We start from the raw sequence: 26,922 nt of genomic DNA, 5'->3' as shown, positions 1-26,922 counted from the left end.
CATAGTTTGAGGGTGCATTTCGGCAAGAAGCATGGGAAATCTAGTATTTATCGACGGTATATTGAATAAAGAATACTATTTAAGAATTCTAAAAGAAAATTTAAGGGAAAGCGCTGAGAAAATGGGCATTTAAAGGAATTTCAAATTTTACCAGGACAACGACCCGAAGCTTAAGGCGCATGTTGTAAGGGAATGGCTTCTGTATTACTGTCCTTAAGCTATCCAAACACCTCCGCAATCTCCAGACCTTAGCCCAAATGAGAATTTGTGGGATGAATTGGACCATCGTGTCAATTCTTCTTCAAGAAGAATGAACTTTTTTAAAGTTTAAAGTGAAAAGTAAAGTATTTTTATGGAAAGAAACCAAAAAACTGAATATTAATTGCAGTCACTAGCTCGTTAATCAATTGTTCATATTTTGGGGTGTTAGCATAAAACTTTAGGTTTACATCTTTTACGTATAACCATGTGCCCATATTTGATATTGATGGATGTTGCCTACTAAAATATGTGAAGGTTTAAGCAGGATAACAATCCAAAGTATTCAAAGGAACACAGTTTATTTTTTAAATTGTTCTTTTCAACATTAAGATTTGCATAAGTCTCATTAAGAACCATTCCATTGGGTACAAAATTCAAGAGAGTAGACATAAGCCTACTTACAAAATGAAATTTTGGAGAATTGTCACTAAAATGTGATACTCAACTCCTTAAGAATCTATTTGGTTTTCTAAAAAAAAAGAAGAATTAATTAGGTCAAAACTGTGTTTGAATTAAATTTAAAAAATAAATTTGAATTATATTTTATCAAGAAATAAATTTAAATGACTTTTATATCGAAATGGTTTGTTTGTTGAAGTTTAAATCATGTAGAAAAACTTTTCTAAAACTTTCTGCTTCAAATTTTTGACAACCAATATTACTTTTTCAACATCATGCAACAAGAAACATTTTCAAAATACTTATCACTGAAACTAAATAATTACATTTTAGATGCTTTGCCTCACGTTCTTATTATTTTGGCCATAACTGTATACTTATTTTAATTCAAAGTCACAAATCAGTAGAACGGAATAGAATGTATTAAAATGTTAATAGCATTTTAGAAAAATAATAAGATCAAAAGATTTCGCTAAACTTAAAAAGGCTACTTAAACTTTTAGTACATTATAAATGGATGTTGCTTTTCAACTTCTGACATTTCAAATTTAAGATTAAGTTTGTTTGCATTCTTTTCTTTACAAACTGTCACTGTTAAGACGTGTTCAAATGCATAGTTTTGAATTAATTTGACAACTTTTTCAACGAAACGATTACAATTTTTTAATTGCTACTGAATTGAATATTTAGAAAGTACAAAATATTAAAATGATGAGCCCTTATTAGCTTAAAATAAATAACACAACTATTGAAAGGGTGTCCCAAAATTAAGGCATGTTTTTAATATGCACGTGTTTTTGTACATAACCTTGCCATTAGATTATTTAAGATAAAATGACAGCTGTCAAACTGGTTGCTGTCAAAACTTTGGTAGTTAATTAAAATCCTGCTTATATCGTTCAGGAACACCCTTTATATGCTCTGATGAAGTAGACATTGATATTGTGAGGGGACATGTAATACAAATCGTTATAGAAAAGACTTATGTTAATTCTTTACAAGTATATCGCTTTTTTTTACAACAACACCAATTTTACCACAAAACATTTCTACAAATAACTTTTACAAAAATTCACTAATTCCGAGAAATTTTTAATTTTTTTTTTATTTTTTTTTTTAAATATCGCACAAAACACCCTGTGATTGATCAATTTCTCTAATATGGCAACACTTGGTCCAATTATTTAATTTTTTTTTATCTTATAAAAAAAATTAAGAAAAAAGTTTTACAAATTTAAAGTTTTTTGGTTTTCTAAGCAAGTCTTCTTGGTATACAACTGGAAACTTCCTATTTTGTATGTTGTTTTTTGTTTTTGTTTGTCTATAAGGCAAGTTAACTACTTTCTACAAATTATTTCTATAAAAAACGTTTTTTTTTCTTCTAAATTTAGGTTATAAAATAAGAAAATGAGTCTTAGTACAGATCTACAAATTTTGCAGAATGTTATACATTTGTCACATATCTACGCAGTGTCTGTAAAGTTGTATGTACAAAATCTTAAACTAAAAAGCTGTTAAAAAATAATTATTTGTTTCGCGTCCTGCCTACAATTCCAGCAGCAGGACCTCCTCATGCTAGAGAATATTAAGCGTTGAGGAGTCCATCATTCGATCATCGTAGAGACTTAGAGTTTTCGAAGCACGAACTTTGCGTACAGATGGCGGAACATCGCCGGGAGTTTTAACGCGCTGACTGGGATTACGAAGACGTTTATCGGCTGTCGATGAGCTTCCTCTCGCATTGAAGACTTCCCTAAAGAGTTCAAGGCTTCGTTGACGAACTATTTGCTTCTCTTCGGATAGAGCCTGAGGCGTAGAAGCCTTGGGAATGTTTTTCACTGCATTCGCCGAACGGGACAAGACCATTCGTGGGCCAGTGCCAACACCAGAGTCAACAACATCACTTCCTACACTCGGTATCTCAGCGGGATAGATGCTGGAATTATTGTGACACTCTTCAGAGATGCTTTTTATTAAATTCGATTTGTTTTCTGGGGAGAGTCCGTTAACGCGGACTGTGATGGGGACGAGATCTAAATTGTTTGGTCGCCTTGTGCTTGACGAGTCGACTGTGGTGAGGATGCTGTTCTGACAGTTGTGATGCTTGGTTTCAATTAGATTGACTGTGGTGTTCTTGGTGGGTGAGGTGAACTGATCTAGGGGAGACTTGGTTATACTACGATTATCGACTAGGTTTGACTTTTCATCGAAAGTCTGATAGAAGTCTTTGCGGAAGAGCTTTTTTTGGATGAGTGCTCGAACCCCATGCCAACCGCGTAACTTCTTATCTGTGTTATTCTGCTTGGGGAAACCTTGACCCATGTGCACGGTATCTTGGGTGAGTTTCTTGGAGTTCGACGAAATGAGATCTTCAACTGATACATCGTCCTCTAGGCACGAAAAACTATTGTCCTGGGACTTGTCCTGAAAGCTGTGTTTCTTGCTTTTCTCAACCAAAATCGGGATTGTCTTCAAAGCTACAGGAGCCAGATTTCTCTCCTGACATGGATTTCGACCTTGGTATGGCTGAAGCTGTTGTGAATAGATGAGGTGATTTTTTTCTGTTGTCGAGGCTGATTGCAGTCCTGATATTGTGGTTGTTGCCTCATTGCCACAACTTCGAACCCTTGGAATGATTTGATTTGGTGGAGTTACAATTGTCTGCTCGGACTCTAGATTGCATGAGTTCGATGACAAGCTACGCAGACGCCTTGTCGGAGATTGTCCTACAAAATTATTTGCACTCAAGGGTGGACTGGGTCCATGTCCTAGGCTAGTGTGTGAATGAGGTCTTAAATTGCTCAGCTCGTGCATTCGTTCTTCAGCACAGAGAGAAGTGAGACGAGCTTCAGCATCGTGATCCCAGCAATCCTCACAAGTATCTTTGATCAATTTTCCAGCTGCAGCACCTCCCCAGCAAGATGGGAATAGTGGTCGGGCCTTGTGTCGAGCTACAAGAACCTGCATTTGTTCGAAGGTTGGGTGTTTTCCCACTTCTGATTCATAAGGGGACTTGTAGGCTGGTACAGCTTGTCCGTAAGCGTAAAAGTCACTGCATCTAGTGCAGAGTTCCCAAAGACACAATCCCAGGGAATAAACATCGGTTTGTTTCAATGCTGACTCACAGTCCCGTAAATTGACTGCTCCTTCCAGAATCTCAGGGGCCATATACCGAAGCGTTCCCACCTCGTTGATGCTCTTTGTCTCTGCTAGAGCTATTTCACCACGATACTCGTATTTTGATCCGAAAACTTTCAAGGCAAAGCCAAAATCAGCAATCGCGCAGGAGAGATCAGCATTGACAAGAATGTTCCGTGTGTTGAGATCTCGATGGGCTATGCAAGGCTTTAAGTCGTCACCTCTTTGGAGTTCAGTGTGCAGATGTGACAGGCCTCGTGTTATACTTTTGGCCATTTTACAAAACGTGCTAAATGTCATTGTGTTGGCTATCAGCCAGTCCTGCAGACAACCTAAAGGTGCCAGTGATAAAACCAGGAAATATTCAATTTGATCCTCCATATTCCTTCGCTCATCACAACCTGGAAAAACAAAATGCATAGGGAAGAAGTCCAGAGTAATCAAAGTCGAACTTACCAATGTACGATAAAAGGGATGGTGAATCCATTAGAGGCAGTGAATAAATGTTCTTCTCGTTGATGAAACATTGTTTATGTTGTGCGGGAAATATTTTCACTGCAACAGCATTTTCGTTAATCATACCCTTCCACACGGTTCCGTATTTTCCTTGTCCAATCATTGAACACACTTTTAAATTATCAACGTTATGCAAATTTGAACTATATCCAGGTCCCGATGGAGCAAGTGGAGCTTCCTCAGGTCCGGTTGTGCTATTCGGCTCCCGACATCGAACAAACAAAAATCCAACCATAAGAAATCCAATGCCGATGCAAAGACCTATCAGGAAAATTGGATTAACCCAGGAAGCACTTTCAGTTCGACCAAGTTCTTTGTCCGTTAACTCTCTGCTAGTTGAGTATATCGGGTGCGAGAGCTGAAAGTATTAAAGAAAATGCTTGAAATACCAAAGCAAAAATACTTCCGAAAATCGACCTTACCTCCAATGGATAACTAACTGTCATGTTTTGGTTGCACATATCTCCAGAACAGCAGCAATAGTACAAATTCATGGCTCCATTTGTGCGTGTATGGCCAATGCTCAAGCATTCTTTCTGCACGCACGTTACATTTCTGTCGCCACTTTCTTTCCAGCAACCTGTTTTCGATTTTTCGAAAATCAAAGTAATCAAGGAAACAAAAATATTTCAATTGTTAGTATTTTTTTTATTAAGAATTGCTGAATAGTTTTTTAAAACAGTAAAATACCATTTTTTATTTCTTATCAAAATGGATCAGGAGTCTGAAACCAAGTACTTAACATATAATTAGTCCTAAGCCCCTTTAAAAAAATTTGTGTATATTCAGCTTGGAAACTGCAGCTATGAAGACAATCCCAAAACTTCAGGAAAACAAGCTGTTAGAGATCAAAAAGAAGCCAAAGACCAGACCACTAGTTCCACGTTTACAGTTTCAAAAAAATTTCATACGTGTCCTTCGCTCGATGAAAAACAATGACAGGGGTTTGACTCACAATGCAAAATGCATTCTAAATTCCATGGTTAACGATATTTTCGATCGTCTGACTGTCCAAGCAATTCAATTACAACGGGCTGCGAAACGTAAAACCCTAACTCATAATGACATGGCTTCTGCATGCTCACTTTTATTCAGTGGTGATTTACAGAAACATGCGAAAGCCGCTGGTGCTAAAGCTGTTGTCCAATATTTGCGTTCGTATAAAAAATAAAAAACTATTTTAAAAAATAAATAAGATCTTACCTTGTTTGACTATTTTGGTGCCGTTTGTGTCAAGAAACCAAAGACCAAAACAAAAATCATAGTCCTGGGAGCATTCCACAAAATTACTTGGTGATCCAGATCCAGAACCAGCATTGGTCGATCCAACTGGTTTACTTAAACTATTCGTGGATGACAATGCTTCCGGTGACGAACTTGATACATATTCTGAATAATCATCGTCGTCTTGTGATGAATCATCCTCGGGAAACTGAGCACAGATTCTTGATTTTGGAACTATTAACAAAATATTAGTAGGTTTTTCAACTCGTGTACAGTACAAATTTTTTGAAATGAATCTTACCAGCTGAGGCATGAACTATTAAAGCTACGAATATTAAACACGTTATGTGAGTAGGCGCCATGTTTGGTTTTAAGATTTATATCGTTGCTGAATTTGAAACTAATTATTTTTTAGAATTATGTGTCTTTTGATCAGAAGATGAAGTTCACTGTTTTGCACCTTCAAATATTGTTTTCGAAATAATTCTTATCAGCATGGTTTCTGAAGTCAAAAAGAAAATATAAAAATTAAAAATGCTAAAGGTTCTTGTTCGAGATATTTAATGGTGGATGCGAAATTCTTCAGAACTTCAAAATGGGACTAAACCGTTGATCGGCCTTAAATTACAGAACTACATATGTATGTTCTCTTTATTCAAAAAGATATTTATGTTTTATAAGATATTTTTACAATATTTGATCATATTTGCTTCGTAGAAGGTTGAATGCAAAGTTATACCGTTTAAGTTTCGTTTTCTCTGAAAGCTTGTACAAAATTAATTGGTACATTGAGACGTTTTACTTTTTATTTTCATTATATTATAACTTTTTTCTTGTAACATGAATAAAAATATTACAAACATTTTAGAAAGACGTTTAATAACGCACATGCTAAAGCAGATTTTTGAATACCTTAGTGGAAGATTTTACTTTTTACATAGGGTCTTTAAATAAGAGGTTTCGTTTGAAATATTAAAAATAACCAAGTTCTTTAAATATAATTTTTTTTAATGTTCAAATGGTAGACATTTAAGAGGACACAAGCGTCAACAGGTTTTTCTCAAAACCCACCTCTCTATCAACTCCTACTTTCACCTCGCGGTTTGAACATCGGGTGCCTAGTACCTCAACTGGAGATTGGATTCCAGCCTAAGTGGAAAGTTGTTGGGGGCAACAAACGAGAGAGGGGGAAGAGGTGTTTCCATCAAGTTACCTCTCCTTATCCAGATGGGAGCGGAGGAATTCCCGAGATGAAATCAACGGTGGCGTCTACAGTTCCAGGAAGGTTGAACTACTTAGTGAACACCTTATAGGGCTTCTACGGATTATTCGGAGCCCGCGTCTATATCCGGCTCCCCGTCCTTGAAGTTATACTAAGAATCTGGCCCTCCAGGTTGGGGGTTGTGCCGTTCGGGAACTACGATGGGATGGACCGGGAAAAAAGACGATGAAAAACTGCGATATTTACTATATAGTGACTGCTTCCTCGAAAACAGCGCTTATTTGGATACGCATTTGTCATTGGAGCCAGACTTAGGCAAGAAGTCTTGAGCTATAGGTGTATCAATGAGCTCCTCATGACCATACGCATCAAGGCTAAATTCGACAACATTAGCATGATATGCGCACAGGCACCCACAGAAGAGAAAGATGACGACACCAACTATATGTTCTTCGAGCTCTTAGACAAAACGTATGTGAAGTGTCCTAGCTACGATATTAAAATTTTCCTGGGCGATTTTAATGCTATAGCCAAGCTAGAAAGGGAAGACATCTTTGGTGGAATAATCGGGAAGAACAGCCTGCACGACAACACTTCCGACAATGAATTCAGGCTCATAGATTTTGCTGCAGGGCGAAACGTCATGGTAGCCAGTACGCGTTTTCTACACCTCAACATCCACAAAGAAACTTGGACATTTCCAGATCAATCTACCGTCAACCAGATTGACCATATTGCGATCGACGCCAGACACGCTTCCAGCATCATTAATGTTTGAACTTTCCGAAGAGCTAACATCGACTCGGGTTTCTAGACCCAAGGCAAAACTGGGAGGTGTTGGGAGAAGGTACAACCTTACACGGCTACAATCGCAAGAGATCGCCAAATCCTTTTCCGATCGAGTTACAAGTAAATTCTCTTAAAAAGATGCAATCAGAGAAGCCGCCTCTGATGTGCTGGGTTTCAAGCAGCCAATAACAAGGCACCCTGGTTTGATAGGGAATGTCAGCAGAAAAACGCAGCCAAACAACATTCACACAAAACGGCGCTATATAAAAGGACAAGAGCTGATCATGAGCTCTATGAGCAGAAGAGTCAAGAGTAACACCGACTTCTCAGAAGGAAAAAAAGAGGTCATGAGAAGCGTGCGGTCGAAGATGTTGAAAGGTTTAAAAGCAGGAATGAAGTTCGAAAGTCTTATGAACAGGTGAAACGAAATTCACTGGTACATAAACCTAGAACCGGAGGCTGCAAAGACGAAAGTGGAAACATCATAGAGGAGTGCATTGATGGCATAGTCGTCTATGTCCATTCAATATAGACGACGAAAGCCAACAATCCCGTCCTCCCGACTTACACGAAGTAAAGATTGACATATCTAAGCTGAAGTCTAATAAAGCCGCTAGAGCGGATGGCTTGAATGCCGAGGAGATGAGTTGGTTAGGAGCATGCATCAACTTATTTGTAAGATTTGGTAAGTATTTTTTGGCCGATCCTGAAAAAGAAGATCCTCTAAACTACACCAATTATAGAGGAATCAGTCTACTTAACATCGCCGTAATATGTGAACGTCTAACAACCTGATAGGTCGTTATCGTGTGGTTTTAGACCATGAAAGTCCACAGTCGATCAAATATTCACATTACGGCAGATCCTGGAAAAAACCCAAGAACACCAAATCGACACTCACCATCTTTTCATCGATTTCAAGACCGCATATGACAGCATCTACAGGGACAAGCTGCATAGAGCCATGTCTAGTTTTGGCATCCCTGCCAGAATAGTCCGTTGGTGCAGGATGACCATGAAGAATACACGATGCTCCATAAAGGTTGGAAACAACTTAACAGAACCTTTCGATGTCAAAAACAAAAAATGGTTTAGACAAGGTGATGGGCTGCCATGTGATATTTTTAACATCGTGCTTGAAAGAATAGTGTAAAGCTCACACGTCAACACTAGAGGCACTACCTTTCAAAAGTCTGTCCAATTACTAGCATATGCTGATGACATTGACATAATCGGAAGAACTCAGCGTGATGTCAATGGGGCTTTTGTGAGTATTGAGGCGGAGGCGGCAAAAATGGGTTTAACGGTTAATGAGGGCAAAACAAAGTACATATACTGTCGTCAAAAAAGGACATACAACACCGACGTCTTGGTCAAAACGTCATCATCGACAGACGTAACTTGGAGGTAGTGAAGGGCTTCGTCTACCTAGGCTCCGCTGTAAACACAGAAAACAACACCAGCCCTGAGATCAAACGCGGAATAACTCTTGCTAACCGCTGTTTCTTTGGACTAAGAAAGCTATTGAGTAGTAAAGTCCTCTCTCGAGGGACAAAAGTGTCGCTATATAAGACCCTTATCATCCCCGTCCTGCTATACGGTGCAGAACCATGGACTATGACAAAAGCGGATGAAAGCACCTTGGGTCGGTTCGAGAGAAAAGTTCTTCTTGTGATCTACGGTCCCGTATACATCGAAGGGGAGTGGAGGAGAAGACGGAACGGAGAGCTGTACGAGCTGTACAGCGACGTAGACTTAGTAAGAAGGGTAAAAGTAGAGCGCATTGATTCCAATGCTACGGCCGGGAAAGTCCTCGAATCCACACAGGACAGCGCAGTAGATTAAGACTGCGAATCAGGTGGCGCGTTCAAGTGGAAAGTGATCTCATCCAACTTGTAGCGCAAAACTAGAGACATCTAGCTAGGGACCGAGCAAGATGTCTCCAGAGAAGTTTGTTTGGTGAGGCCCTAGTTCACACAGGAATGTAGCGCCACCTTAAGTACGTAAGTAAAATATAAATTTTATTGCATAGGGTACGGTATGTCGTTGAGAATTAAGAGCAGCCAAATGATCACCATGGATAAAGTTCAGGCACCATTTCCTTTAGATAGAAATTTGTTATAACCAATTCTTACATTGACTTCTGTATGTCCTAAATAACTTAACGAGTTCCAGTTATAATGATGTAAATTGGTTGTACAGCTATTTAATATGCCATATTTTTACGAGATTTCAAAATAAAAGTCTTAAGAGGTTAAATCTCAACATATTGGGGCAAGTTTTGATCACTTCTTCGAGAAATAATACGAAAAGAATTTTGTTTGCGAATTCAAATTTTTTTAAAATTTTAACAGTATCATTGCGTTGTTGAAGTGAGTATCATTCTTTTTTTTTAAGTAATGACGTAGTTCAACTTTTTAAACATTTAAAGGTAGCTTCAAATGTGACATAATTCTTGTTTGAAAAATGAAATTTCAGGTGAAGGGTTGATAGAGATCTGAAGTTTGCTAATGCTATAACATTATTCAAGCCACACCCAAGTTTGATGCCAAATGTTTTGTTGATATTTAAAATTCATTTTTAAGAAAGAAAAGTTTGTTTATATCAATAATATTTTCGAAAAACTTTGTTTCTAACGTGCTCAGTTTTGCTATTCCTTTGAAAATCTTTAAAAATCAACAGTATTTTTTTTAAATAACCTATTTTAGCAAATAAATCATTGTTTCCAGACAAAAGACATGAAAGTCTATTGTTAAGAGACCTGTAACTGCTTTTATATCTTAAATGTAAACCAATTCTGGTAAACACGAAGTGTACCATCTTTCAAGCTAATAGTTTGAAAGAAAAAGTGTCTAGATACCTTTTTCCAGAAACTCATTTTGATCAAACTAGATACAATTAAAATAATGACTGCCTTACTTAAAGTGCCCCATCTATTTATAACCTCTTAAATTTGTTATAGGTATGTACATATACCCAAAGTACTAGTATTTAACTTATTTCATGCATCAAAAGTAACAAGAATACATTAACCCCCTTAACTTTGTGTGTGTGTTTAAATCAATGAAAACCATTCACAGAATCATGAGCACCTAAACAAGGGTATTTTTTTTCTACAAATCAAAAATGCATCCACTCAGACATTCCATAAAATAAAAATGAAAATAAAATAAATGCAAAAAAAGATACACAAAGTCTTATTCGTCTTCTTTCAAGTTATGTCAAGGTTTTCTTAAGAGTTTTTCTCTGTCCAAAGTGGATGAGCTTAAATGCTAAAAGTCATCCACAAAACGCCACACGAGACCAATTATTCTTTCAAAATTCAACCTATACCAGAGAAGAAAAAAGATACAAAAATATCACAACAACAATAACAACGAGACAACCGTAGAAATGCAGACGTTTTATAGTCTGTACATAGGTACATCGCAAGAAAAAAAAATATAACACTTGAACATAATAAATACAGCACCAGGCTGCATTTTAATTCCAACTCAAGACTGAACGTTTTGCCATTGCACCAAAGTCTAAACAGTCTTTTTTGCCACCACTAACATCCACACCATCACCATCACCATCCACCATAACCATTGCTCCGAACTCAAAAGTTCAACCAAACAAACGCAGCGATTAGGCTAAAGGGGTACAAAAGTCCCATTCGCATTCTCATTCTATCCAATCTGGCATTCTTTGCTACTTTTTTTTTGTATTGTATATTATTTTATTATTATTATTATTTATTTGCTTAAAGTTGACTGCACAATGTATTCACATTATTTTTATACAGATACTTTTTTTTATGTAACACTTAATATTCCAAACAGATAACAACATAACAATCAACTAATTGACTATTTGCCCGGCTCCAGTCGATGTCGAACGTCGAAGTCGATAAATGTGTGACTTCCTCTCCCTGCACATCGTTTTAGCTTAGGGTATACGATTGACTCAAACTGCTTTAAGGCTTACCTCAAAGCTAAGTTAAAATATAAAATTAGCATTTTGATAACACAAACAATATCTGACAGATACAAATATCTGCGCCGAGAATAGTCACTTTAGAGGATGGGGGAGGAATGTGTCATATTCTACAGATAGCTCAGCAAAAAAAGAAACTAACAATACCCAAGACGACTTAGAGCGATATACTACATAATATAGGTCGTTGGAGCCATAAAACAAGGCTCCTTATCTCGGAAAGTGCACACTAAACAATTTCATTCTTTTTTTCTATTTTTTTCATTAAATATTTTTAATTAAACAAAAAGAAGAAGAGAATAAAAATCTCAATCTCTTAGAAGTTGCAACCACAACACACCAAAGAGTCAAGGAATATCGGGTTCCTTCTTGGTTCACATTTTATTTTTCCATTTTTGCATCCGTAAGATACACAAACTTGAAAATTGATTTTTCCAGTATATAGTAACATGGTACGCACCGATTTTATTTTTTCCTTCTTTGAAAAGTAAATTTTTCACTTCAGTTTTTATTTTTTTCAATATGAAAACCTCCTACAATGTCTCGAAATTGTATATTTTTTAATTGATTCCAAAGAGCACTAAGTTATGGAATTTTTGTAAATCGTAAGAAGATTTTAAATATAAAAGAAAACAAATAAATAAATAATTTATTAACCCGGCGGCGGCGCTAACATTATTTTTGTGCGAAGGCGAACAACGAAGTTGTATATTCAACTGCCAGAGCCAGAGAGTCCGGTAGTGATTTAACGTCGTCGGTCGTTGTTTTCGTCTGTCGTCACGTTTCTCTCCCCTTTTGCTTTAATGCTAAAATATGAGTAAGACACACATTTTTTAGCAGCAGAGATACCTTGCAGTCTTACTAAGATGAAAGTTGGTTCTTCAACATTATAGTCTTATAGTCACTTTAGACTGGATTTTATTTTGCTTTGAGGCACACTTTGATATTAAACCCTTTTGAAATAACTTAAATTCCTTTCGAGGAATTCCTTTTTGGATAAAGATGCACACGAAAACTTGTTTTTATTTTTAAAATAAATATTCAGCTGGAAGGTGTATGTTTTGGAAACAAGTGCCCGATTAATATAAATATAGCTTCTGCGCATCTGTCATCGTGACGCCACTTTGCTGGAAGTCATATAGTCGCTCTTTTCTCTTCCAGCCAGTATAAAGGCAAATCAATAACAAATACTTGGATTTATAGCAACAAAGAGGCATTGGCGTACATTTTTTGGGGTTTGGTTGGTTTGGGGTTTGCTATAAAAAAAACGACGTTTAATTTTCGCATCTTTAAGATACTCTTATATCTACTGAATTAAAATTGATTAAGTTAAAATTTCCTAAAAACACTTAAAATCCAAATGATTTCTTATATTGTTTATAGACGCTTAAATAAATAGACTAAGTATGATAAATCGATTTTGGAATAAATTAAACTGAAAAAAGCATTAAGTTATCGATACTTTAAAATGATTTTTTAAACATTTTAAAAACATTGTTTCTCTTAAGAACAAATATATAAACATAAAACATATTATGATAATTCTCAAAAAAAAAAAAAGATGCTGGGATGCGACCCACACTGATAGCTTCCCATCCCGTCTGTCGATTTGTCTTGCTTAAAAGTTTGTCTATATGTACTCGTATCAATTTTTACCAAATTTGATACTATTTTTTTTTTTATGAAAAAACGGACTGCTGGATTTTTATATAAAAATTACTGAATATTGAAAACAATATTTTCTCTGAAATAAAATATGTTTGAAGATAATATTTTTAATTTTTGAAAAGCTATTTGAGTCGAAAGTAAATTTTTAACAAGTTTTAGTGTTTTTTTTTAAGAGTTTTATTTTTTGTAAAAAAAACTGTCTATTCGATTTTTTTCAAAATTTTACTGAATGTTGAAAACAATATTTTTTATAAGATAAAATAAGACTTCAAGTTTTTGAAATGATATTTGAGTCGATGTTCAATTTTTATAGACACACCCAGACCCAGGGCCCCGCAATCACCAGGGGCCCCCACATTGCTAAAACATTACTTAGCCTCTATTGGTCTATTTTAGATGCATAATGAATGATCAGAATTCGTACTTTCCTTGCTGAACAAGAACCTTTGCTGAACAATTATATGTAGATATGTGGATCCGAGAAAAGGAAGAAATCTAAACAACAGAAAGAATTAATTGAAAAATTACCAAAACTGACATTGTATTTCAGACTTATTGTGAGTTTCAATTTTAAGGATTTCCGTCCAGAAAATATGTCAAATTACATATAAAATTTTTATTTTTTCTGAAATCCAAAAAAGTGAAGCTTGCAATAGTGGTTATTATTTAATTCGGAATTAGCTATTCTATTATGCTTAAGGAATTTCTAATGATACACTAATTTATAATGTTAGTTTGTTTGGAAATTCAGAACAGAGCTACTCTTAAAAAAAAAACAAATCAACGTATTGTTACGATCTCTTAATTTTTACTTATTAATTGTTTATTTCAAAATCCAGTTTTACACAGAAATTTAAATGCGCTTTGATGCCTTGTGTCCAAACTTAGCTTCATTCGGAAAAAGAAATTAAAAATGTTCAAACACACATTTTTATTTCATTAGTCAGTTTCTTAAGTAATATTTGTACATTTATTTTTATTTAAAAAGAGCGAGCTGCATGATAATAAATCGTCATCTTCGCAAGTTGAAGAAATTTCGTCTGCCACATCTTCTAAAAATTCCGGAGATTAATCAAAAAGCCAGGGGCAGGGCCCTAATCATGAAACTGCAACAACTTGGATTGTAGCTGTTGTAAACTGCAACAACAATTAGGATTGTAGCTGTTGTAAAGATTTTAGCTTCGAGAGGGGTTCCATTTTGCGGGAATTGTTTGGGATGTATTGAGTTGCTTAGCGAGTTTGACCGGTTTTCGCAGATCATTTAAGCAAATTTAGAAATCCAGGAAGTGGTCATGCGTTTTTTCAGCAAATATCTGTAATGAATTTATTTATCTCATGGGAAGACAGGTTTTGAAAATTATTGTAAAAGAAGTCAAAATGGCAAAATATTTTTCTATTAGCTTTAATATTCTCATGTTGATCAACTAACATTTATTATTCGCTACGTAAAACGAGCCTGTTGAAAGGTTTTTGGGCTTTATTCCAACTAACGAACATAGATCTGATTATTTAGCGGAAACCATACTGAAGTTTTTGGAGGATCATGACATTTTGATAATAGATTTCAGTGGCAAAAGCTACGACAACGCAGCAAATATGTCAGGAAGGTTTTCTGGTCTGCAGGCAGGAACAAAAGACCACTTTCGTACCATATGCAGGGCACTCATTAAACTTGGTAGGAGTGCATGCCGCTGCGTGTTTCTTAGAAGCAACCAAATTCTTTGACATTATTCAAAAATTGTATAACTTCTTTTCGGTATCTTCTCATCGATGGAGTATGTTGAATGCTCATTTAGGTCCAAAACAAGTTTTAAAGAGACTTTCTCAAACAAGATGGTCGGCACGAGCTGATGCACTAATCGCCTTATATAAAGGTCATCAAGAAAGAAAGGGAAAGAAAGATTTAAAATTGAAACCCTTCTTCCCATTGTCGACACACTAAGCGTTCATTTTCGATTAAAAAATCTGAATTCAGAAGACTTAAAGAGAACTGCAAATCTTTTGCTAAATTTTACACCGAAGATGTTTATGGAGATGAACTACATGCTGAATGCCTGTATTTAAAAGACTACTTGAAAATTAGTTGACACGAAAATGAAAAAACTGACAACATTGTAGAGCTTTATAATTTTTTAAAAACTAATGAAATTGAAGATGAATTTTCAAATGTTGAAATTACTCTAAGAATTTTCTTCAGTATGATGTTGACCAATTGCAGTGTGGCACGTTCCTTCTCTAAATTAAAAAGAATCAAAAATGAACTCAGAGCAACAATGATTCAAGAAAGATTGATATGTTTGTCGCTGATGTCAAGAAAGCGACATCCTCAGAGGCATATATTTTAAAGATGTAATCAATGATTTTGCTCTTCTCAGATCAAGAAAAAAACCCCTTCATTAAATTTTGTTTATTTTATTTTGAATTTTATATGAAATATTTATTTTTTCTTTTTAATGAATTAAAAAAAAATATTTATTTCAAAAACAAAAAGAATAAGTATCAATTCAAAGCTATGTGATTTTGTCTGTATACCTTTATTACATAACATAACATTTGTATATAATCATGAAGGGGCCTCATTTTCGAAAAGTGCCAGGGTCCCCAAAAGGGTAAAGACGGCCCTGATTGTCATAATGTATATTCGAAATTGATTGCTTGATCAAGCAAGCTTATTTTTTTAATATTTCTCGAAGAGGAAACATCGAGTATCGGCAAATTAATATTATGGAAAACAAATCCTTCATTTTGGAGAGTTTATTAAAGTTTATCGTTCGCTGCCAGCGTTGTGGAATATAAAAGGGAAAGTATACGCCAATCGAGACTTGAAAAATAACCAATATGTAAAGCTTCTCAAAAAATATAAAGAGAAGTATCCTGAAGCTACAAAAAAATATGTTTCTCAAAAAATTAATATCCTGCGAACAAATTATAGAAAGGAGTTAAAACGAATTTCGGGATTGGAGAGAAGTGGCTCTGGACTCACCGAGGAAAATGAAGAGCAAGAAGCAGTATAGAATTTAAAGAAAACATTACAAAAGTGAGTACCTTTTTGTTTATTTTATTGAAATTTGCATTTATAATTTAGATAAACTTTAACACAGTTTATTGGCCATTTAAGAATTTATTTTGCCAAGAGACTTGACCATTATTGTTGAAGCAATCGCAAGGATTATTTGATCAGTTTTGAGTTAGCAGTTGAATTTCGACATAATGTATTTTCTAAAGAAGCTATGTCTCCACGCTCCTTGATCAATAGTTCCATTGTGTAACAGTTCTTGATGAACAGAGCCCGATTGAAAATACTGGTTTGATGCTTTAGCTCGCAAAAAGTTGTGTAAATAGCAACACACAAGGACGACAGTTTAAACTTTTTCTGGTGAATGTGGAATAATTTTTTGAAGCACTCCGAATCGTGAAACCAGTATATCGAAATCATTTTCTACTATTCGAAGAGCGCGGCTTAACCGATAGTTAAATATTCTTTGTTGTTCGGTTAGTTCTGCCTGAGAATATGGTTTCATAAGATGTTCCGATAGTTGAAATGCATCCTACCCAACGAAAACATATGAGAGCATCTTGCCGCTCATTGGAAGCTGACTAGGTTCTGGTAAATTCAATGTGTTTTCATTAAACGCCATTCAAAAGTTCTTACCAATTTTTAGAAAAATTTAACAACTACATTTTTTAGAATATTATAAAAACATATACTACTACTCCATTCCGGACAGCCACTTCCAATAATCATAACCTGGTAAGCAATAACGCGTCTAGTATTTTCTCACAATTTCTCAATCTTCTCGAGCTTATCTGCGTAATCAAGCTATTTCATATAACCCTACAATAAGTAGTAAAGTGTTATACAATCACAAGTTCATGGAGGTCACGCCCCAAAGGCCCGCAAACATGACATAATGCACTCAACGAAAGTTTCTTCTAATAAAAGAATGCGTAAGCGAGGACAGAACGAACAATTATTTTGGTAATACCTTTAAACGATTTACAAATGTTGTTTAGAAGGAATTCTATTTATTCTAAAATGGCAACCAAATTGAGCATAGATCAAATGACAGCTGTCAAAAAGACCGACTTCGAAGAAAGTATTGCCAGATTAAAAATCACCCTTGCCAAAAACAAACACCCGTCAAAATATAAAGTTTAAGGGCGCCGTCAACCTTCGCGGTTTGAAGAAAAGCAACATTTTTGTCTACATATTTCTACTGTAGTCATAACTAAAAACATGCTCTGTGAAGGATTTGATCTAAAGCATGCTGGTTTACTAGCTATCGAGCCTCTTACACGGTATTTACGTCGCTCAGAGGCAGGTGTTTAATTGTAATATTTATCTTTAAACGCGTTGTACTAAAAGTACTGTTTTTCAAAACTGTTGGCACGATTTTGTCGAAATTATAAAAGATGTCCTAAATCTGTAAAGTGTTACTTATTCACAAAACATTTCACAAGGTCTAAACACACGTTCTTTTTTTCGATTTTTACAGTCCTTTTTAGATTAAACACACTTGGTCAAAAATTCAATTTTTTCGAATCAAATTTTCAAATTTTGTGAAATGTTCAAATATTCAAAAAAGCTTGTGTTTAACCGTAATCAACGCACGTTTTGATCGTTTTGATCATCGTTTTTTGTTTTTCATTAAAGTTCAAGAATTGACTAATTAAACAAAATAAATAAATTAGGAGGTGCAACAGTCCATTGAGAACTAGTGACTTACAACTCTCAACTATTCCTGTCTGCTAATAATATTCTCAAGAATGGAAGGGACCTACAATTCCAAATGGCTGATTTAAGAAATCACTTTCCATGGCAAGAATAATAATATGTAACTATTAGAATATTTGTCAACGCTTCGCACCCGTGAAAAAAAAAAACTTAAGATGGCACAGACAGGCCACTGGTACTACGAATTTTGTAATTGCTATTGACGTACTGGATTTTTTGTAAATAATTTGGAATATCTTGATGCTATCATCAACCCGAAATGTTTTGAAGTACATGTATCTTAGCTGGTTCTCCAGATATGGCGAACGCAAAAAAAGTTGTACTCAACGTACGAATGTCTCTGCGTACACACACACGTACAGACATATCTCTAAAAATTATTAGTTTTGATTATGGAGACTCTGAGCCACTTTCAAAATGTCAAATTTTCAATTTTGCAAATCGGACCGATTTCAATAACTTTTTATGAGAAATTAAAAATGATGAATAAAGTAAAATCAACATTTTATTTTAAGAATTCTTAAAAACTACTTCTATAATTTTCAAAAATGTATTGTTTGCTTTTTATTTTTTCTAAAATGACACACAGCCTTTTTTTCATAAAAACAAGCTTTAAGCATTTAAAAAAAAATCGTATATTTTATACATATGTATGTACATTAGGATGATTCATTTCCGCAAAAAAATTTTTTTTCTCGGCGCTCAAGCAAAATATTAATCTACCTGTAGAAAAAAAAATTTTCACCAAGGTAGAGCTCTTAATATCAATTTTAAGTACTTGCAGTTTAAATTTAAAGTTTTCCCATTTAAAATACATGTAAGAAAATATTTTTTTTTCAAATTTCTAATGCTCGCCCGCTTTTTACAATATTGTGAATCGGTTTTATGGACCTTATAGGAAATTTCACGCTCTTTAAAATTGTCCTTATGTTTTTTTGTGTAACTCGTAGTGGTTCGCCAGTAGGAGTCATCAAAGTTCAATTTTTTGAATGAAATTTTTTTTTTGCAATTTTTTTCAACAATTCGCAAAAAATAGTGAAAAAAAGAGCTGAATCGTAAAAAAAAGTCTTTTAACAAATATTTGATGAATTTACGGCCATTTTTAAAACGTAAGTAATTGATTAATATTAACCAATTATGCTATTTAAATTAATTTTTCTTATTTAATTTAATTAATTTTTCTTATTTATTACTACCGTTATAATTCTGTACCACAAAAACCTTTCCAGAGTTATTATGATTTTTGACTTATAATAAATATAAAAAAAAACACATTAATTTATAAAAAAAACAACAAATATACAATTGCAACTTAGATTCTGCAATTTTTCAACATTTCCGTAATAAAGCAACAAATATAAATGAAGGTTATTCAATTTTTTGAGCAAAATTCTTAAATTAACGAAAAAGTAAATTGTTTTTATTATCAACTTTATTTGCTTCAATGTTGTATAAGTAGAAATTGCTATTTGAATTATTGCATTAAATAATATTGTGATGGCATATTCTAACAAAAGTAAAAAAATAATGATAATTATTTGATTGGGAAAGCATTTGTTACAATTTTATGATTGCTCTAGTTAATTAGTATGACGTTAGCGACTCTATTGTATTTGTAAACGGGTTTGATGCTTTATGTTATACTTAACCCCAAAATGTATTGTTTGTTGTATTAAGTGATTAGTCCGACAACAAAGTAACGCTAATATTCTAACAAAATAAACCAAGTTTTTAATAAACTTTATTCAAATTACTATCATAATATAAAATTTCTGCCGTTACTTGTGTTTAATAGTGTAGTGTTTTAATTGTTCTTAATATTCTTCAGTGTATCTAATTATAAAAATGGCCGTAAATTAATCAAATATTTGTTAAAAGACTTTTTTTTACGATTCAGCTCTTTTTTTTCTATTTTTTGCGAATTGTTGAAAAAAATTGCAAAAAAAAATGTTCATTCAAAAAATTGAACTTTGATGACTCCTGCTGGCGAACCACTACGAGTTACACAAAAAAACATAAGGACAATTTTAAAGAGCGTGAAATTCCCTATTAGGTTCATAAAACCGATTCACAATATTGTAAAAAGCGGGCGAGCATTAGAAATTTGAAAAAAAAAATATTTTCTTACATGTATTTTAAATGGGAAAACTTTAAATTTAAACTGCAAGTACTTAAAATTGATATTAAGAGCTCTACCTTGGTGAACATTTTTTTTTCTACAGGTAGATTAATATTTTGCTTGAGCGCCGAGAAAAAATTTTTTTTTTGCGGAAATGAATCACCCTAATGTACATCTTTGTATATGTATAGTAAGAACAAGTTATTCAAAAAGAAAAAAATATTCATATGAACTTAATTTCAATGCAGTTTAAACTTATCTCAAAAAAAGTGATGGTAGCCCTGTTTAAGAGTGTGAAATAAAAAAAATAAAAACCAACCGGTATACGATAGTCACATTACTTTGTTTTCTTTATTTTTTCTTCTCATTTTTACTGATAAAATACCAAAACAAGTTCTCTAATTTCAATAAAATCCAAAAACATTTCTACTCTTTATTCAACTTTTAGTAAGTAAGAGCTCAAGAGCGACCGTCGACGACAACTCAGCGAAATGCTCGTAGATATTAGTTCTCTACCAACTGTTCGTGTGATCAGTTTATCGTTGTTTGTAGCTTGTTTTCTTTGCGCGGTATCTTTGTTTAGTGAGAATTTAAATTTTAATATTTCTAAATTTGATAAAATGAGTTCTTTTGTACAAGTTCCCGAGGGAAGTGATTTCCCAATTGAAAATTTACCTTATGGTGTTTTTTCAACTGCCACAAATGTACGTACAAAATTTTCCTTTAAACAAAAAACAAACAACGACTCAGGTTCTAGAATTTTGTTTTTCTCATATGGTAATTCTATAAGATTCCAATACAATAATTGTTGATTTATTCAAATTAAGTTAAAAAATCTAGTTTTACCACTTTTACAAGATTTTGATGTTCTACATTAGTTTTTTTTTCTTCTTAAAGAGCCAAGCGATTCGTTAACGTAACTTTAATTAAAACTGGATTTAATTTACTTGGATCAGTTTTCTTAATTATTTTCATATAATACTTACAGCATGGAAAAATCTTCATGTACAATTGCATGTCAGGTTTAATCAATAAAAAAACAAAAGCATCTGATTTCTTAATCCAATGCTTTTCTGTAGTGCAATTAAGGGTTTCAGACACGCCCCCAACAAAATTTTACCTTGTATCATATTTAAACACATGTATATCGTTATTTCCTTTGCTTTTACAGCCTCAAAAAAGAATAGCCGTTGCTATTGGAGACTTTGTTCTTGATCTTCATGCAGTATCCGCACTGTATCCACCAGGAGTTCAGGTACAAATCTAGTCGAAAAGTAAGAATCCTTATTTAACTAACCCTTTACCAATCTTTCAGAATGCTCTTAAATCTGATTCCTTGAATCTGCTCATGAGCCTCGGTCATGAAGCTTGGGCTTTGGTTAGGAGTACGACTCGAGAATTGCTTTTGAAAAACTCTCGTTTGCATGAGAATCCAGATCTTCAGGCTGTGTAAGTTCTCCCAATTTTTTTTAAATAAAATTACTAAAAACTTACATAATAAGTTCGTTATTTCTGTCCCCACAGTGCTTTAGTACCTCAATCGGAAATCGAACTTCATTTACCAGCCCAAATCGGAGACTATACCGATTTTTACTCTTCCATTCATCATGCTACAAATGTTGGTATAATGTTCAGAGGAAAGGACAATGCTCTGATGCCCAATTGGAAATACCTGCCAGTGGGCTATCATGGTCGAGCTAGTTCGGTTGTAGTGTCGGGAACACCAATTCGCCGTCCACTTGGCCAGACAGTACCAGTTGAAGGACAACCACCTGTCTTTGGACCATGTCGACTATTGGACTTTGAATTGGAAATGGCTTTCTTTATTGGAGGACCTGAAAATAAACTAGGCGATCGTATTCCCATTGAAGACGCTTGGAAACATGTTTTTGGCTTCACTTTGATGAATGATTGGAGTGCTCGCGATATTCAGAAGTGGGAATATGTTCCACTTGGACCATTTACAGCAAAGAATCTAGGTACCACCATTTCACCATGGGTTGTTCAAGTGGCAGCTTTGGAGCCATTTTTAATTGATAATTTCCCACAAGATGTGGATGTGTTTCCATACTTGCGACAACAGCAGAAGTTTAACTTTGATATTAATCTTGAAGTTGCTATTAAACGTAAGTAAAAGATCATACATTTTTTTAAATTTTATACTCTACGATTTCAAATTTTAATTTTAGCTGAAAATGATTCAGAAACCATTATTTCTAAATCAAATTACAAATATCTGTATTGGACACCACTGCAACAAATTACCCATCACACTGTGACCGGTTGTAATATTCGTCCTGGAGATCTAATGGCATCGGGAACAATTAGTGGAGAAACTGAAGATTCATTCGGGTCAATGTTGGAATTAAGTTGGAAGGGAACAAAGACAATTAATCTTAATGGTGGCGGCACAAGGAAATTCATTCAAGACGGTGATGAGATTGTGATACGAGGACATTGTCAGAAGAATGGTTTGAGAATTGGCTTTGGCGAATGTAAGGGAAAAGTGTTACCTGCTATTCCATTTTAAATATATACATTGTACTTAAATGCAATACTATGATAATATAAATTAATAAGAATCTGAAACGATAATTTTATTTTAATAAATAAAAGAATACAGGAAAAGATTAGGAAGTAGGGATAACTGGAACCTGGTTGTTTTAAACTGGTGTAAGCTATTTTTAACTTTTCGTATATACCAAATAGGGGAATATTTTGAATATTTATTATTATAACATGATAATAGGTGAAAAATGTATGTATTATGGAGAATTACGAAGAAGGAGATGTTAAAATTTTGCTTTCAAAGAGGTTCTGCTTAAGAGATGAGTAAAGATACAAAGATATGGTGGTATGCCACCATTATTGTTTATTGAAAAAAAATGTCTTCTTATAACATTTCTGCTTTCTTAAGGCTCAAGTTTACTCAATATTCCTTAATAAGATGAAAATAAAGAAATTAAAAATGTATAACAAAAAAAAAACACGGTCGTTTTAGACGTGAAGGGTGAAGGGCTGCAGTGAAAAGAAACATATGGCTTCGGTTTTTCGGTTTTGTTTTGAAAACTATTTGTCTTATTAATAATAATCTTCTGCAAAATTAAAGCTTATTAAATTTTCTGAAGAAATATGATATTAAATGTGTTTGTACTTGATTAAGTTTGTAAAATAACTCTTGATGTCAAGCCCCCCATACTCTTCATTCCACTCAATAGAGTTTATTCAATCATCTGGTCCCACCACACCACTCTCCAAAATCGGTCAGTTCTTCTCATAGTTTGCATAAAGTTTCTAAACTGATCTGGGGTCATCACAGAATGCAGTTTTATCATGTCCTGCAAAGACAGGTGAGATTTTGGATTTCTTCTAATTCATATTGGCTTATTCCATTATTATTATTAAAACACGAACTGCTTTATCGAAAGCTCTTTCTTGCTGAATCTTTTCAACAGAAACCGGGCGTATATAATACTCATTAACTCTTGCAGGCCACTTCCACTTATAAGAAAACCTAGTGGAACACTATAGGACGTTAACAGGTGAAATCCACCTAATCTGACCACGCATTTCTCAGATGAAGTTGCGACAGTGATTTCTTTACTATAAATAAATATAATATATAAAGAGGCTGGTCAAATGTTAGCACCAGTCATTTTTGGTAAAATTTTGCAACACAAACTGCCAGCATAGTGCAATGCAGTGTAAGGTAGACGGTGGAGAGTTAATGAACGGAAGAGGAATGATTTTAGTTTTTGCACTAAACAAGCCTGATTTTATTGAGTACAAGTACCCTTTCCATCCTGGAACATCGTAAATGCCAATAAACTTTGATGCCAACCAAAGAGTGGCTGTAACATTTGTTCGGAACACGCATTCATTCATTCTCAAAAACTAAATTTTTTAATCCGCCATCTGTTTTCAGAAATGTTTATAAAGATAGTACTCCAAAGTTGATTTAGCACAAGGTAGTGTTTTCAACTTTTGCCTTTGTGTGTCGGTTTCTTTCCTATGGAAGTAGATGCAGCAATGCATCTTATTCCGTCCAAAGAATGTAATGTATTTAGTCCATCTAACGTTATAACATTAAAATTCGCATTATTAAAATAAACTGGCTAAATGGCTGCTTTGTATTGAAGACATGCATGGTCTGGACGCACAACTGATATAATGCTATGCCCTATTGCGATGCACTTCCTTTTTCTATTTTCAATGTTCGTTTTCTTTAGTATAAGAGTTTCCGGAAATGTTTTTAGGGTCTTAGGTACACAATCGTCATCAACGTGTTTGAACAAATCATCACGACTATAGAGTTATTTACAAACTAAAAACTAATAAGCTTTAATTTTGTAGAAGATTATTTTTTTTTACTACAAATAGCTTTCGAGATAAACGTGAAAAACTGAACCAAACACCATGTTTCTCTTAACAGCCGCTAGAGCTCACGTCGGATTTTTGGGAACTTTTTTTTGGGTCATTACCAGGCATCTCTTAGTAAATGTGCCAAGTTTCAAAAGTGTTGGATTTTTTTTTTTTGAGGTGAAGGCTTTGTATATGAAAAAAAGTTTTCATATACAAAGGTGAAGGCAGTTTTTTTCGTTCATTGACTGGACTATAACTAAAACTTTTTGTAGGTATTCAATAATAAATAGTTTTTTTCAACACAGAAATTAAATGTTTTAGATTTTTGAAACATGTTCGACTCAATAAATTAACGCTTGAGTAAATATTTTGCGATTGCTCGGTCAACCATCAGGAATATAATTCACACATATTCCTCCTCCATTCTCCAACTATCTGTCAATTTAAAATATTCTTGGAGTTTGTGGTTACCAAAAACAAGTTGAAGCTGCACCGATATGGTTTAAAGCACTCTAGCTGAAATATTTAGAGAGATGTGAGTATTGCCAAGCACTCACAGTGTACAGTCATAATTGACAAGCAAAACAGTGATAGGCAACTATGGTTGTAGATTCCACTTCAGAGTTTTGACATACAGTATTTTTACCCACACAATATTACACCCCCAATTTTAAATTTAGTCAACATTTTCAATTCAATAAATTGCACCGATTAGTAATTAAAATTAAATTAAATTAAATTCTGAAATCTAACCCATGGGGCTCGCAAAAAGGTTTGACGTTGATAGTGTTTTCATCCTCGTGAGTATCATTGATGTTCGAAATATCGTTATATTCTTTTTTAACATACTTTCGATGCATGCATCTTAAAGTTTTATACCCAAAAGCAGTTTTTGGAGCCCTAGAAGAAAAGAGATTGCCCATATTTCATATTTGGTCTTATTTCTCTAATATCTGGCTTACAAAATGCTTCACTCCCAACGTCAAGTAGTAGATTAATTAATTTGAAATAAATTTGTTTTGATTGGAACAAAAAACATTTTATTTTACTTTGAAAAGAGCTTCTTCGATCAGATAAAGTGGAATCGAGTTGTTTTGATTGAAAACAACCTAAAGAAATACGTTACTTTTGATTCAAGGAGATATAATTATAAGAACATTTTTCCAAAACTATAATAATAATTTGAAAATCTGCCTGACTGTCTTATACTCTGGAAAGAAAAAGCGAACGCAAAACGAGTAAAAAGTCATCTATTGTTTGAAAAAATGTTGTTTAAAGATGTTGCATATAAAAATATTTAGAACTCGAGCATTTCTTCAAATAAAATCGTATCTGTAGAACTCGATATAAAATCATTTTTGAGTTCTAGGAATTTTAGATCCCGGGTTTATAGCACCGTGTAGATAGTTTTCACTCAAAATTCTGACATTTTGCAAACAAAATAAGAAAAAAACTTTTTGCTTTCGTTGAAGTTGACATTTGTTTAAGTATTTGGTTTTTATATTCTCACTTTTTTGCATTATGATTTCGTGTTTTAAGATTTAAAATTATTCTTTTTTGATAAATGCGTGTAGGTATATATGTTCGGGTACATCTTACTTGTATAAGGATCAAAAGAAATCAGGAAATCAATTTTAAACAATATGTAGAAGTATTACATTAAAAAGTTTCAAGAAATCGTGTGTTCATTTAGATTCAGACATATGATTATTGTTCAGATGAAAAATGCATCAATATTGAAAAAAACTTTATTATTTTTAAATATTTCTTCAGATGCACATAATGTCAAAACGGGCATCTTGTGTTCTATAAAAAGATGTATCTATACCAACAGTCCGTTAAATACTAGGGCCTAGTGACTTACAACTCTCAACCAATCCTGTCTGCGAGTATTGTTGTCAGGGTTGGAGGGGACCTACAGAAATTACTTTTGGAGAATTTGTTAATTCCTCGCAAGAGCCAGTAGCCGTGAAAACGACCTTAGATGGCATAGGTAGGGATCAAACCCAAGACCTCTGGCATGACAGTTCATCGCACCACCACGGGTACTACCTCCATGTTTAATTATTCTCTAAAAATCCTTGGTTAATCCAAAACCGGAATGAAGCTAAATTACAAATAATGCCTTTCAAAGAAGTACAAACATTGCTAAACAGAGTTCTAATATTCTAGACCCCCAAATTTGAGGGTCTAATAAATCGAAGTTCTGTCTCAAAATTAAGATCTAAATCAGAGTTCCTACGCTTGAGAATTTGATGAGAAATGAGTTAGAACTCAAGTTCTAATTTATCAATAAACTGAGTGAGAACATTGTCAAAAATTGGCCTTAAGCCTCATAACACGTTGTTAAAATTTATATGCGGAAATTAACAAGAATGTACTGTCAACTTTTAAGATTCTTTTTTTTTATCAAGAATGTGGAATAATTATCACAACTTTATTTTTCCCTCTGTGATATTCGAAACCTTAAGACTCTGCACTCTTAAGGAGTTACATTTAATTTAATGGCCA

At 34.0% G+C, this 26,922-nt stretch overlaps 3 protein-coding genes across 5 annotated transcripts; 2 read left to right on the top strand and 1 right to left on the bottom strand.

The window, feature by feature from the left end:
* Positions 1–1,510: 1,510 nt before the first annotated feature.
* LOC129944659 (bone morphogenetic protein receptor type-2) lies at positions 1,511–12,593 on the bottom strand. 3 transcript variants are annotated; one of them, XM_056054250.1, is made up of 6 exons: positions 12,377–12,593; positions 5,840–6,040; positions 5,518–5,772; positions 4,737–4,894; positions 4,255–4,672; positions 1,511–4,199 (listed from the first exon to the last, which is right to left on the bottom strand). In XM_056054250.1, exons 2-6 carry the CDS (start codon positions 5,898–5,900, stop codon positions 2,236–2,238), a joined length of 2,856 nt encoding a protein of 951 aa, XP_055910225.1. In that variant the 5' UTR covers positions 5,901–6,040; positions 12,377–12,593; the 3' UTR covers positions 1,511–2,235. The 3 variants fall into 3 exon arrangements, with proteins under 3 accessions (XP_055910225.1, XP_055910224.1, XP_055910226.1); XM_056054249.1 differs by lacking the exon at positions 12,377–12,593 and adding an exon at positions 11,988–12,297; XM_056054251.1 differs by lacking the exon at positions 12,377–12,593 and adding an exon at positions 11,868–11,973.
* LOC129944660 (late histone H2B.L4-like) lies at positions 4,896–5,509 on the top strand. Its single transcript, XM_056054252.1, has 2 exons — positions 4,896–5,048; positions 5,104–5,509. The coding sequence occupies exons 1-2, from the start codon at positions 5,026–5,028 to the stop codon at positions 5,483–5,485; spliced, it is 405 nt and encodes a 134-aa protein (XP_055910227.1). The 5' UTR covers positions 4,896–5,025; the 3' UTR covers positions 5,486–5,509.
* A 7,954-nt stretch (positions 12,594–20,547) lies between the features above and the next one.
* Positions 20,548–22,638, top strand: LOC129947788 (fumarylacetoacetase). Its single transcript, XM_056058487.1, has 5 exons — positions 20,548–20,753; positions 21,221–21,304; positions 21,365–21,498; positions 21,574–22,175; positions 22,239–22,638. Exons 1-5 carry the CDS (start codon positions 20,670–20,672, stop codon positions 22,577–22,579), a joined length of 1,245 nt encoding a protein of 414 aa, XP_055914462.1. The 5' UTR covers positions 20,548–20,669; the 3' UTR covers positions 22,580–22,638.
* Positions 22,639–26,922: the final 4,284 nt, after the last annotated feature.

This window comes from Eupeodes corollae, chromosome 2, assembly GCF_945859685.1.
Source record: "Eupeodes corollae chromosome 2, idEupCoro1.1, whole genome shotgun sequence".
NCBI lineage: Eukaryota > Metazoa > Arthropoda > Insecta > Diptera > Syrphidae > Eupeodes > Eupeodes corollae.
Note: the sequence above shows the minus strand (reverse complement) of the source record. Positions and strands in the feature narration are given on the sequence as shown.